The 15,303-nt window shown below is 27.5% G+C and overlaps 2 protein-coding genes across 2 annotated transcripts in view; one reads left to right on the forward strand and one right to left on the reverse strand.

Annotated features, from left to right (window-relative positions):
• LOC100159306 (transcriptional regulator ATRX homolog) overlaps positions 1 to 3,579 on the forward strand; it is a 33,126-nt gene extending 29,547 nt beyond the window's left edge. Inside the window, exons 27-28 of the mRNA XM_029486408.1 lie at positions 262 to 323; positions 3,390 to 3,579. Of these exons, the coding sequence (XP_029342268.1) occupies positions 262 to 323; positions 3,390 to 3,464 (137 nt within the window). The 3' untranslated portion in view covers positions 3,465 to 3,579. The remainder of the gene's footprint in view (positions 1 to 261; positions 324 to 3,389) is intronic.
• Positions 3,580 to 5,881: 2,302 nt separating this feature from the next.
• On the reverse strand, positions 5,882 to 9,916 carry LOC100168099 (alkyldihydroxyacetonephosphate synthase). Its single transcript, XM_001942912.5, has 12 exons — positions 9,340 to 9,916; positions 9,140 to 9,229; positions 8,887 to 9,023; positions 8,666 to 8,818; positions 8,441 to 8,592; positions 8,224 to 8,360; positions 7,765 to 7,943; positions 7,574 to 7,701; positions 7,331 to 7,508; positions 6,533 to 6,663; positions 6,357 to 6,471; positions 5,882 to 6,281 (listed from the first exon to the last, which is right to left on the reverse strand). The coding sequence occupies exons 1-12, from the start codon at positions 9,426 to 9,428 to the stop codon at positions 5,947 to 5,949; spliced, it is 1,824 nt and encodes a 607-aa protein (XP_001942947.1). The 5' UTR covers positions 9,429 to 9,916; the 3' UTR covers positions 5,882 to 5,946.
• Positions 9,917 to 15,303: the final 5,387 nt, after the last annotated feature.

A 15,303-nucleotide genomic window follows, 5' to 3' on the forward strand; every position in this document is an offset into this window, starting at 1 on the left:
TTTCTGTTGTCACGCAAAGCGTTCCATATATAAAAGTGGGAGTTGTCACTACAATGAGTGGTGCGGAGGAGGAAGTTGTTTTGAATGCGCAACTGGTCATGATCTTAACATGCGGCGAGTATAGAGAATTGAGTATTGTCTACAAAATATTAATTGGCCTAGCGCTAATCATAACTTTTATATTCATTTAGTTTTTAAATGAATATTAGGATTTGTTTATAGATTTTTTTTTAATCTTTTTCTTTTATAATTAAATTATAGGTTCTTTGCCAGCCTACAGGTCAAATGATGATTTATCATTATTCAATACCTTAAGAGAATTTGTAAGTTATTCAAATAATTGAATTTTTAATGTTTTGTTGAGTTTTAATATTATAATGGATTTAGAAGTGCTCAGGATTATTTTTTAAGATAACATGGAATCAAATATTATAACCATTGTAGATGCTATTAGGGATTATTATTAAATCATGATTTATATTGATCATAATTTGTAACAAAAAACAAATAAATTAAAAACTCATCAATTACATTATTTATTTATATGTCGGAGTATGATAGAAATATTCAGTGAAATTAACTGCTGTATATTGATTAAAAATAAATATCAAATAGGTAAAAAAAATTCAATTTTAGTATTTGTATATTTTAGATTAAAAATCAATGAAAATTGGGACTAATCTAATAAAATAAACATGGGTATGTAAAGTTCAAATTCTAATAAAATGTAAAATATATAACATAAATAATGCGCTTTATTATTATTTAATCAATACAATTAATACTTAAAAAGTAAAAAAAACATTATATAACTAAAGTTAATTAAATGTTAAAACAAGAACTGTAAGTTATGTTTATTTTTTGAAAATTCATCAACATTTTAAACTAAATTTAAATCTTGATTTTTCTGTCTAAGTATTAAGTAGTGATGGGAACTATCGAAAGTCACTATCAAACTATTCGATAGTCATCCATAACCTATTCGAATATGAAAACTATTCTAATAGTTTGAATAGTCGAATAATTTGAATAGTCAAATAGTTTGAATAGTCTAATAGTTTATCGAATAGTTTTTATTCTAATATATCGAATAGTAGTTTATTGAATAGTTTTTATTCAAATAGTTTTTACTCAAATAATTTATCGAATAGTTTTTATGATTATTCAAACTATCAAATAGTGTAAAATATTCGATAGTGCCCATCACTAATAGTCCACCGAACTATTCAATAGTTTTTTAGACTATTCAATAGTTTTTATTAAAAACTACTAATCGTTTTGTTAAAAACATTCGAATAGATATTCGATAGTTTATTCTAACTATTCGATAGTGCCCATCACTAGTATTAAATATACATAATCCAGAATCCATATGGTCATTGTAGACCTTAATCATGTTTTTACATGTCAAAGTGTGGGTAATAAAATATGATCTTTCAATCGTACATGTTGTAGGATGAATGGTCATGTAAATTATGATAAATTTTTTAATTAATGGTAAACAGTCGCAATCCTCAAGAGGACACTACATAGACATTTGTTGTCTCCGTCTTACAAATGCCTAATAGCACATTTTACGCTCAGCAGATCACGTTTAGCTTCGTTAGTTTAAAAATTAGAGTGAATTGACCTCTTATAGAATCAGGGGTGGACTGAGTAAGAGATAGGCTAGTCAGCGGTTTTAAAATTTTGGGCCATGTTTTACAGGAAATTAATAAGCATAATAAAGTCAATTTTTTTTTATCGAATTACTATTCAATTATGTTTGCTTATCAGTTACCACAGTAACTACTAACTGTTGATTATTTATTAGTTATTAATTTACATAAATATGATAATATTAAAAGACTGGGTACAAATGTTTGTGATTTTACTATACTATGGCCTCACTCACGAACAAACTATACAAACTATCTGCAACTTCAATAGATGGTCGCGTGCTCGGTATAAATTCAAAATTTAATTTTTGATGATTTTTGTCGTGAGCAATAGCTTTTAATTTTTGTCTATCAATTTCTTTTTTTTGATGGATGGTAAATAAACGCCGTTCAAAACTGTTGCCTCATTTTCAATTTGAATTAAATAACATTTCATATTTGTATTTAAAATAAAAATAAACTATGGGTAATGGGTTTGATCTCACAATATAATATTATGTTCTTCCATCATCAAACATAATAATATGTATATTATGTAGAGTGCTGCGTGACACGGGTATAGCCGTAACCCGTAACCCTGTATAGACTATAATGATTTAATTAAAACAATACAAAAATAAAATAAGACGACAACAAAAATAAATTTATGTGAATTAATTTTTGGCAGAAACATTGTGTATTATCCAGCGTTTAGAATTATACGTCATATTATTATTATTATTTAAGATACATTTTTGTCTGATTTTCTATTTTATTTTTATAAATAATGCAGGGCAAAATTATATACTACGGCCCACAGGCCAGTTCGCGATTGCTGACCAGCGGACTGGGCCAGTCCGCCTCTGTATAGAATTTAAAGGTAAGATTATTATTTAGGACATCTCAGGCTTTTTATTATATTTTAATTTTAAAGGGAGTTATGTGTATTTTAAAATTGTAAATTACTTGTACTTCTTTAAATACTCATAACTAGCTTTAAAATTAAAATATAACAAAAAGCCCTTGATAATACCTTGTCTTTAAATTTTATAAGGCGTCAATTCACTCGTAATTTTTAAACTAACACAGCGAAATGTGATTTTTTGAGCATAACATTTGGTATGCGAAATGGAGACAACAAATGTCTGTATAGGGTCATCTTAAGAAAAAATGAAATATAGCAGGCTAGGGGCCAGTTGTACCATCTCTGATTAAAGTTAACCTGAGTTTAATCGGCCGAATTTGCCCGGTTAAATATCTGTTACCAGCTGATTAAGCTTAATCGAAGTTTAATCGTAGACGGTGCAACTGGCCCTAAGCAACTCAGGTAAAATCAATGCATCTATGTTTAACATAGATGTTAAACTTAATAATAAGTTATTCTATAATAATTGGTATTAACTTATTATTAAGTTTAATATCTATGATTCATCTGTTAAAATCATTGAACTACGTGATCAAATCATTGACAGATTTTTTTATATCAATATAATATTGTCAATAGATAAAATTAATTTCTGTGATTATAGAACAAGAAGATAGTAACAAACATTTATCAATTTTTTTTATTCAATGTATCGTTTATAATATATTATGTATAAATGTATACTAGCCGGGAGGACATGTCTCCTCTTTGCCTCTCTTGTATATAAATCAAGAAAACACATACCAATCTTTTCTCAAATTCTGGGACCTGAGTACCTCTAAATTAATGATATTGATTTTTATTTATTATTTTTTTTTTTTTTATAGTTTCCTCAAGCTTCAATGATGCAACTCAATGATATGTTAAAACAAGTAAAAGATGCCCAAAATATTGAACAATGAAATATAACAATAACTATTTTTTTTTTGTTATACTAAGAATAAGTATAAATTTACTCATAAAACTATATATTAATTTGATTGTATATTATACACACTATTTGTGATTTCTATAATAAATTTAATATTTCTATAATATGATTAATTTGGTATTTAATTTATAAAATAAAAATATTTTATTTACAAAAATTTAGGATTTTATCTGTACCTGATGAGTAATAATGACGTGATTGCTTATAAATCTTATAAATGCACAATATTCTTTATAATAATTATTTTTATTTTTTTTTTGGGGGGGGGGCTTTGAGGCTTCAACATCTAAGGTCCTTAGCCCGTGAAACTGGGAGAGGGTACTGTAGGTTTTGAACACGCATGTGTTGGTTTTGCCAGATTTTTTTGTGGGCACCCTTAGGTATCTGCCATGCCCGGGTGGGGAATGACGGGGCCTCTCTTCGGACACCGTGACAGCCTGAAAAAAATGCCACCTGTGTTCGAATTCGAACCGATGCCTTAGTCAGCTCGGTCACTCCGTCCCCCTTTATTAATTCTGTTAGTAATACAGTTAGTTAAACTAGCTTTAGCAAAAACAAATTGCACACATTAATTAATAATTATTGACAGTAAGTTAATAACTGCTAGTAATGTTTTAAGTCAACGTTGTCGTACCGTATGACCATGTTAAGTTAAAATTAACCTAAATATTTTGAAAATTTCTTAATGTAGAAAATTATGATACTTTTTATTGTGAAAAGTTTCAAGTCAACATGTACAATATTTTTAAATTACAAAAAATAATTTAAATCATCTTTCTTTGATAGATTAAAATTAATTAATAAATTAATATCCAAATTAAAAAGTTTATAAAAAAAAAAAAAAAGAGCTTTTGTATTTTTGAGATTTTTAGGTTTTTGTGAGTATAACTTATGAGGAATTTGCAAGTTTTCACTAGAAAATATTTAGGAACATTTTCAAGTTACAAAACTGAGTATATTTACATAAAGATTTAAACACATCTTGCAGAAATACACAGAAAGTTGTTGTGAGAAATATACTATTTCATAGAATGTATAAAATTATTTTTCTTATTTTTCATAATGACATTAACAGTTATAAACTCCCATTAATATTCTACAGAATATTAGGCCATCTCTAATAATTCATACTAACTATAAATAAAATATATAGATAAAAAATAACTTATGCCAAATTTCCAAAATTTTAAATTTTTATATAAACGTCATTTTCTAACTCAAATATCCAGATCCATTACTCAATTTTTATTATTTAACGCATTGGAATTTAAAATGAAAAATATAGATTATAAACTACACAGTCAAATTATTTAAAAATTAGTATTGGATAATATAAATGATGATTTAAGACATACCTCTTACGGAGTAAAAATATTTACATTTTTTTGTACTGTCAACAATTTTGTCTTATTTAAGAGATATTCTGATTAAAGCATTATACAATGCAAGTACGAGTTTTATTTTTATTTTTAATAGTTGGACCACTGGTATGTTTAATAAAGTTAATACAATAAAAACAGATTAATTTAAATTATTTGTCAATAAAACAAAACCAAAAACATTTTCACAGCAAAGAGCTTAACAAAATATAATGTTTAATCTGATTGAGTGGTATATTAATAAGGTTGTATAAAATTTAATTTAAAATAAATACTGATATTTACATGAATATTGAGAAACTTTTATACTGTATACTGTGTACTATGTAGTATACAACGGACTTCTTACCGTTTTTCAAAAATTTGTCTCAATTGGTTATTTTAAGTGCGTTCATTATTTGGCTTTAAGTAATATCACAGAATATAACAATATTAAATTTTTATTTATATTCTTCATGTTTGCAGATTGCAATATTTTATTAGGAATTTTATACAATATAAAATCTTTGAAGAAGCTGAAATATGATAATCCAACCATCGAATGAGCATTGCAGGCAATATCAATTGGTGACCAAAACTTCTAAGTTGGTAGGTATAAATATACCTAATTATTATTTTTTATTTAACATCATACTAATCATTCAAATTAAATTACTATAGAAAATTTCACTAGGAATTGAAATATGTTATATTATATAATATAATATATGTTAAACGCCCCGACTACATATTACCATGTGCGTGTTATTTAGTAAAAGATTATACTTTGTTGTATGAAAATATTATTGTATCAAATGTTTTATAAATATAAACAATTATCAACAATTCAAATTTAATATTTTTATAAGAATTTTTAACCATTGATGTCAATATTGATTAAAATAGCAAAATATACAATACACCTACACAGTTGTTGATCATTTTTTTCTAAACTAATATTACCCACATAATTTTCAGGAAACAATTTTAAAAAGGTTAAACAACATCATATAACAAAATAATAACCATATCAGTATAAAAATTTTTATTTGTTGAAGACTTACACTAAAATGTGACTAGATTTTAAATCATTGTTTATATTTTGGACAGTGGAAAACTAATAAGATTACCATTAGCAAATACATTATTCGGGTCTAGCATCTTTTTAGATGCACTGTAAAGAGATAGTACTGTCTTAGACATGTGTTTCTCATACCAATGTGACCGTAATTTACCCACGCCATGATGATGAGAGATAGACCCTCCAGAAGCCATAATAGTGTCTCGGGCTATGGTTTCAATATGATGGTAAGTTGATACTGGATCATCTAGTCCGGTCCAATTAAATCCAAAATAAAAATAAACACAACAACCGGAGTCGTATGTCTGTGTTACACGACAGCTAATCAAGTAATACTTGATATTAAGTTCTGAAAGCCAAAAAAAATGTTTACCCTACATGAGAGGTCAGTATTGATAAAATAACAAATATATTATCCACTTACTATTGCATTCATTTGCTACAGTTTTTTTGACATTATCACATAAACTGAGAGTTTTATCCCAGGATACTGATGTTTCAAATGATTCAGCTACAACTCTATATTCTAATGCGAGATCCTAAATATTATTTTCATTAGAATTTATAAACTTAATAAAAATATTAAGTTATTTTTCTTACACGTATATAAGCTATAACAAAGGTCAGCATATAACCACGTTCTCCATTTCTCTCTCCTGCAGTTACACCACCAAAAGACACAGCTATTTTAGCGATGCAACTTCTATGTGAAACTACTTTAGACCGTTTACCTAGAACAAAATTACCATTACTAGTTAGTTGTACATAGGTAGAACACAATAGCGGAACCATCTTTTTGAATAACACAATTGCAAATATTTTTACCTCTTAACTGCCATGTAACACTATCATATGATTAACACATGATACATTTTTTGACAAATATTGCTGGTGAGTGGTGGCTGATTATTTTTAATTTAAATTAGTAGCAAAAACTTAACATGATTAAAAAAATAAGATTATTGTCAATTAATTTAAAAATGTAGTTATTGTAAAAAATAATTATGTAAATCAATCATTATAGTTATGATTACTTTAACTTATACATTAAAATATTTTTCCTAAGTACATATTGCCACTTGCCAGTTATTTTTAGACACCTCATCATATTCTTATTCCTCTGTTAAAGCTGCTAGTGACAATTAAAAAAATGTGGAAGTACTTAATAATATTTATTATGATCAAATTTTTTTTTCCTACAGTTTTAGTTTATTGATTTCATCATTATCAATATTTTTGATTGAGTTTTCTTCAACACTTGTTTTTAGTTAAAGTATTATTTTTTCCATCCACTGATAATCATTTGCAATCAAGTTATCAAAAAGGTAAAACATTCGCTATCCTAGAGCATTGGTGGCATATTGATAATACTATCATACTGGTAGGTAAAATAATTACCTTCAAAAAGGAGTGTCATAACACATATAGACTCTAAACGAAAGCCACAAACATGAGTCAAGTAAGTTTTCTTGAAAGTATCTAACAAGTTTCCAAATGTGTTTTCAACAGGACGTAACGCCTGACCAAATCTGAACTGTGTGTTATCCATTAATCGTATTGACACAGGTTGACATCTCTACAGATTTAAATATAATTATTTAATTAAATAGTTTAATTGTGAAGATAATATTTAAAACATACTTGTTTAGCTACTTCTCTCATACATTTTACTCCAGATTCAAAATCAGGAAAAACCACAGAATCATAAACACGACAATCTGGAAGAGGTCGAATTTTTAAGGTCACTTCTGTAATTATGCCTAATGTACCTGAAATATAAAAACAGTAATCAATCTAAAATATTGTTGATTATTAATGACCAACAAACAAACCTTCTGACCCTAAGACGATTTGTTGAAAATCGGGTCCACTTGACATTCTTGGGACCTTACTGTTTTTTTCAACCACCCCTCTGCAAGTGACCATTTTAGCATCAATTACTAAATCTTCAATGTTGCCATACACATTTTTCTTCATACCTGACGCTCTAGTAGCAACCCAACCACCTAAACTGATTTGTTTAACAGACATTACTGATTATAAGTTTCTTCCAGTAAATAATAATATTAAAAATACAGCTATTTAAAATAAACACATGCATGTTTCAACACTAAAAATAAAAATGTATTAATACATTTAAACAACCCACACAAAATGTGACTAAAATACTAAACTAAATCAAACGATTGTAATACTTATAAATAGTAAATACAATAAAAGGAAACTTACTACTTTAATGATTGCTACAAAGGCTACACTCGAGTTTTTTTTTTTTTTATTTCAATGAATACCTAGAAAACTCATAAGAGTCGGGTTCATGTCCACATGTATAGCCTCGTTTGTTTAGTTCTCGTTCTAAATCTTGACCAATGACTCCGGCTTCAAAGCATACCAGTAAGTTTGATTCATCCAACCACAATAAACGGTTCTACAGAAAAGAAAAAAAATGTATCAAAGCCCGCTTAAATTTTTTTGATATTGCAATATCATACGTATTAGTATAATTACCATTTGTGAAGTGTCCACACTGACTATACATCTATTTTCATTGGCAGGACACGATACTGCCCCAGATACATTAGTTCCACCGCCAAACGGAACAAGTACAATGTTATGCACATTGACTAATTCAACTATGCTTACAACATCGTTATGATTTGCTTAAATAAAAAAATTATTCTTGTTGCAACATAACAATTATCACAAAACAAACCAAAACTAAATAATACATACCAGGCCAGACTACTAAATCACAAATTCGTGGAAAACATTTACCATATCTGAGGGAATAAATATCATAAAGTGTTTGTCCATGGGATCGCAAAAGTCTAGCTGAGCTGTCAGTCGTATGGTCGATTTTCATTTCTTTTAAGATGTTTAATAATTCTGAAAAAGTATTAAAAATTAATGAATTATATGCAAAAATCATTCCATTAAATAAAACTGGTACAAACTCGTAGATACACGGGAAGGTGGAATATCTATGGAACTGAACTTCTCTCTAGGCACGTTCCTTAGAGTTAGGTCAATATTTAATACTTGTTGGACCCATTGAGTAAAAAAAGGCAAATCTGTTTCTCCAATGGAATATCTGATTGGGAAAAATTCATCATAAATTGTACAACTGTTTTGTATTTTAATTGGTTCAAGAATGAAAGACATTCAACAACTCAAAACGAATTGAGAACAAACGAAAATAGCGTTTACCTATTGCCAGTGAAACGAATCATTCCCTGGTCGGTAACTTTAAACTTTGAATCTCTATATCCCCAGCCGTTCCACTTCAAGACTTCTGACCTGAAGAAAAAAATATTTGATATTCAAACACAAGTTGTGGTAGGTATGCACTATACGTACAGTTTATTTTACATTGAGTTGTTAGGTCTACCGTTTATGTTATTACCTACCTGTTTTTTGGTATGACACTCTGAACCTTGGTGGTGGCCAGAGGCGACGAGGAGATTTTAAGAGTTTCATTGGATTCCTTTTCATCCATTGGGAAGTGTCAAATGTTTGCGATCTAGACTATTCAAATACTCGTACTCGAAAGCCTTGGATCCAGTAAGAAGTTGTTGAAAAGTATTATTATTTAGTATTGACAATTAAGTATTGTAACTTAATGAATAGCGTGTAATGTGTACTGACTACTATGATCATAGACTAACTATACAGCGCTCTGCAAACTGTAGATTGTGAATTTTATATTTTCGTATTAACTAAGTAGGTATTTGACATAATATGTTGTGCAATAAACTATAGAGTCATCGACTGCCAAAGAAAAGTAAGTGCCTGTGCGCACCAGCGACTTTCTGACCACGGATAGGTACAATATAAGTGTACAGCTACTGACTACTGACTAGCGAGTAAAACGTTGAACTGCTAAACTTTAGCAGCTTAAGTGTAACGCCATGACAAAATTTAAAATACTATTATACACTATAATATTATACCGTAGAGTATAGACCATGATAAATAATCAATATAATTATTAATTTATTATGCGATCTATTATGAGTACGACGTTCAGCGCTCCTTGCGGCCGTACTTAACATCATTCGCTCTTCGGTGACGCAACGAGGTGGAGGTGGATGATATTCGACGGTACTATCATACAGTTCAGTTACTGATAGAACTATGGATCGGCCGTCTCGTCGTCGTCGTCGTCATGTCCGTGATTGTAGGAGATTTGAATTTTGAACGTATTTATTATACATCTGTAGACTATAGTTATAACTTATAACTTATATAGAGCGTCATAGGTAGGCGCCAATTTCCGTTTTTGACTTGGAGGGCCGGAGGGGCTTTAACTATTTAGATGAAACAGACCTGTGGGGGGGGGGGATATTTTTCAAATACCTGTAAAATACATTATATTATACCTATTTATCATTATTTTCTCATCTACTTTCCTACATTTAATATATTTTAATTCATACAATCTACCTACCTACCTACTTATATATTATATATTTTTATTATAAATTGTAACCGACGATTCAAAATGGAATATTTATGAAAAAAACACTGCTATCGAGTATCAAATATTTTATCCATGGCTTAAATATACTTATTTAAGCCATGATATTATCCTAATCAAATTGAAATGTTATCACTTATCAGTAATGTATTATATTATAATAAATTAGTAATTATTACTAATTTGTTATACTACTATTACATTAGGTATTAAACCTATATAGGTATATTAATATATTATGTTTTGTGAGTAGATTATTTTAATTTAAATTACTATTGGTATTGAGGTATCCATTGAGTAAAATAAAACATTGAATACTTCTTGCACTTAAGTTTAAGTACACCCCACATTTTATTACAATGTGTTATACTTTCAGTGTATAAACTATAATAAATATACAAATCTACAAAATCAAGAACCTATTAAGGTTAAATCTGGTCTAGTAAATGTATTCAAATACTTTTAAATTAAGCACATTTTTTAAAATACTTTCTTCAGTTATTGTTTTGTGGTATTTAATACATTTCAGATTGGATTTTGAGAATCGTGTAATTTTATTTACTTATATTTTGTAATTTTTAAAATTGTTTAAGTATACCTATTTTAGATTAAAAAAATACTAATTTATATTTATTTTTATTTTACTGCATAAATAATTAAAGTATAAATATTAATTCAAATGATATCTACTTATATGTGCTTATATGTGACATTACAGTTTTAAATTAGTAACTATTAAAATAATTTTGCATATAGTTATCTACCTGTATTAATATATTAATGCAATTAAAATAGTATTTAAACAGGTACCTATATATCTACATGACAAATATTTGTATTTTTACTTGAAGTGTTTGAAATAAGTTTTTAAAACGTTTTGAAGGGATGAATTTTTATCTGTTTTTGAATACAATTTTAAGAGTATTTTTACAAAACTTCAATCAAAACAATATTATACACAAACATATAAGGTACCTACCCGAGTAGATAATCATTGTTAGCTGTTGCTGGTCTGTTAGCGACAATAAGTATATTGTTATCATAATTTATAATATAATTAAAACTATGTTTATTTAAGTGAAAAATTATAAAACTTTATTCTTACTTTATTTGGAGGTGGAAATGTTGTTTTTGCCATTATAATTGAAATTATTGTTTTCTTTTCGAAGAATGAAGAATATTTTAATTAATTTACGTATATGTAATAATAGGTAATAATTATAAATAATGAAAGCACACACGCAAATATGATTACTTTTATTTTGTACATAGTATCCCGAGTTAGGTATTTTATTTTTTGGTACTCACATTATGCTCAAATATTTGAAAAAATCCATTAGATTAAATTATCTATTCTGAACTCAGTTTTTGATTTTTGTATCATCCCATACATATTTAGATAATGTAGGCTAAACAGAGACAACTAAATGGGTATAATAATAGTATAAATATACAGCATGGTTTTTAAATATTTGGTAGGTATAAAATTAATTTTTAATAAATAGAAAAAGTAAATTGTCTAAAGTGCAAACAAAAAACACATAATATTAACCCACATATTATAACCATGATGTAAAAAATTAGAAAAAGATTATCTGCAAATATTAAAATATGTAGTAGGTACTAATAGTAAAAGCTGTTTTATAATTATTAATTTTAACTATTAACATAATATTTTATCAAAGCTGGGCACTAACTATAGTTAGTAAGTTAAAGGTAAGTTGGAAAGTTCCTTTTTTAGTAACTTTCTAAATTAACTAGTAAGTTTTAATTCATATTAACTTTGTAACTTAACTAGTTGAATTTAATGTGTAAAATAATCTAATCTAATTTGTTAAAAAATAATATGTAACTAGTTTTTTTTTAATTTATTCAATTTTTCAATTTCTTATTTTGTTAAACTTTCTATATTCTAATGACTGATATTCCAAGAAATTAAGATTATTATAACCTACCTATTTGATGTATTTGATCAAAATATCAGTTGACAGTTGTTTAATTTAATTTTTCATTCATCACCAATAATTCAAGTTAGTTGTCTACCTACATACTAAATAATTAATTTATGTAAAACATTACATTTGAAAAAATGGTTTTTTATATTTATATTTTGAACAAAAAAAACTAACATCTACTCTAGTCTCTAACTTAAGTTACTATTTTCACCAAACAAACTTCTATCTAACTAAGTTATTAATTTAGAAAAATTGCAGAAACTAACTTATATTCTAACTTGGTTACTTTTAATTTTTATATTAAAGTAACTTAACTTTGACTAGTTAAAAAAAGTGATTAACTTGCCCAGCTTTGTATATTATAATATAATGTATACTTAAAACTGTAGTTACCTACTCGATTGCAGCGCGCCTCGTGGCCATTTCTCAGTAGGGTCTTTTAAAATGATCATAGGAAAGCCCAGCAAGTTTGAATTGTTTAATATTATACAAATTAGCAACGTTTAAAACCCCTGAATTCCAAAATTCTAAAATGGGGTTGATACAGTGTATTATATTATCAAAAATAACTTCATAGTTCATAGGAAAAACTAGCATGCCTCGTTGATATGTCGGATTTTGATAAAAATGTTTTATCTAAAAGATGAGAACTTTTTTTAAAATTGGATCAAAACCCGGATTTTCATTTTACTTTAAACAGTGCTAGAAAAATTCATTTGAAAAATAACAAATATTGTGCATTATTCAAATGGATATTTTTACGTCTAGGAATTTATAATTTTGAAAATCGGGTTTTAATCTGACATACAAAATATTATTATGTTCTTTTAAAAAAATAATAAATAAATAACGACTATTCTGCAAGACGTGGGTGTGAAAGTTTTTCCTGGAAGACAATATGCTACAGGACTAAAAACTCACCAGTTCCGACGCCCATTAATTATAGTAATAATATCATAAAATATACTTAGTACCTAATATAGACTGACAGACATTACATATGACACACAATTACAATACACAACAAATAGGGGGGGGGGCTTAGCCCCCTCAAAAAACACTAGTAAACCATTCTTAAAAGTATGTACCTATAAATTATAATTTAAAAAAAAATGTGTTGGGGATTGAGCCCCCCCCTAAACATTTTTCCTATTTGCGCCACTGACAATACATATACCTATGTCCTATATATCCACAGACCACATTTTTTTTGTTTTAAAATGTACATTATCAAAATGTTTTGAGAAAATTACAATTAAAATAATATAAATTTAACCGACTGGAAACAAAAGAAAAATATTCTCAAAATAATGTTACTTTACGTTGATAACTAAATATTATTTTAATATTGTACCATACTTATAAATAAATCATTACAAAAAAAACAAAATCGTGATAATAAGATAATGTTTAAAAAATTATATTGCTATTTTAAACTCTATAAAACATTATAAAAACGTTAAGATTAAAATGTTTGAAATTTAATTCAGTTTTGATGTTATTGAAACGTAAATGTTACGAAATTGCTATCTGGGAATTGGCTATTTTGAGTATAGCAAAAAAATAGAATTGAATTTTTAAATTTTTTATTTTCAATGTTTAAAAATAAAAATAATTGTTTGCATATTATATGTGGACAATAATTGTGTAGCGCAAGTGACTATAAATTATATTTAAAAACAAGATTTTAAATATTGATAGGAACAAAAGTTATTCCAAAAGTCAGATCTATCTGTTACATCCTGTATATAGGATATTATACTATATATTATATAATACCATACAGGATACACGGTTACACAGACTGTTGGAAACATGGGACTCATAAGTGAACACCAACTGACGAGTGATTCGTATATCGTAATTAGGTTTTTGTCTGTATAAGATGTGGACACGGGAATGTTCATATTCGTAAAATATACTTGCGATACTATAATAGTTGTAGCGCCAATTCGCCACTGAACGTGATAACTGATAATAATATAACCGACCCACGATGTAGAGAAGATATTCTCTAGAAACATTGGGAAATAATGATTAATGTTCTAAATAGATTTGAATTCCATAAAATGATAATTGTCGAGTTCATTGTTTCATTCATTATACTCCGATGCCCTAATGTCTGATGATAAAATGTTTTTGTTTTTTTTTGTTGTTGTTGTTGTAAGGAAAAGTTTTAATACATAAATATATAAACTATTAGAGGGTGCTAATTTTAAATTTGGGGGTGCTAGTACCCCCTAAGCCCCCTCCTATTTGCGCCTATGGTCATTGCAGTGCGATATACCTTACCAGGCTAATAATATCTATATTGGCTGACTATTATCTTTTATAATCTAATAATTATATAATCTACAAATCTATTCATTTTTGTTTCGCTCTAGTTGAAATATTAATATTCCAATAATTGTTTTTTTTTTTCAAAATCGGTTGAGCTCACACAACTTCTGGCCTCTAAAATATAAAATAGGCGTTAGTAAGTTGTTACTTAATTTAAATGTACATAGAATATATTTATTAGCCTAAATGATAAAATATTATATACCTACCCACAATACATAAAATAAAACACTGACTGCCTATTTCAGAAAACACTAATATTTTCGAAATTATTTCTTTTACATAATTATTATGTAGTCACCTAAATAGATTTGAATTCCATAAAATGATAATTGTCGAGTTCATTGTTTCATTCATTATACTCCGATGCCCTAATGTCTGATGATAAAATGTTTTTGTTTTTTTTTGTTGTTGTTGTTGTAAGGAGAAGTTTTAATACATAAACATATAAACTATTAGATGGTGCTAATTTTAAATTTTGGGGTGCTAATACCCCCTAAGCCCCCCTCCTATTTGCGCCTATAGTCATTGCAGTGAAATATACCTTACCAGGCTAATAATAACAATATTTGCTGACTATTTACTAAATATTATACTGA

The sequence above is a fragment of the Acyrthosiphon pisum genome, chromosome A1 (genome assembly GCF_005508785.2).
Source record: "Acyrthosiphon pisum isolate AL4f chromosome A1, pea_aphid_22Mar2018_4r6ur, whole genome shotgun sequence".
NCBI classification, from domain to species: domain Eukaryota; kingdom Metazoa; phylum Arthropoda; class Insecta; order Hemiptera; family Aphididae; genus Acyrthosiphon; species Acyrthosiphon pisum.

Bases quoted from the DNA above. Each gene is read 5' to 3' on its own strand.
- LOC100168099 (XM_001942912.5), bottom strand. From the start codon at position 9,428: ATGGATGAAAAGGAATCCAATGAAACTCTTAAAATCTCCTCGTCGCCT. The intron at 8,593-8,665 runs GTATGTATTATT...TTTTTATTTAAG, and splicing joins TGATTTAGTAGTCTGGCCTG to CAAATCATAACGATGTTGTA. The intron at 6,472-6,532 runs GTAAGAAAAATA...AATAATATTTAG, and splicing joins TTGTTATAGCTTATATACGT to GATCTCGCATTAGAATATAG.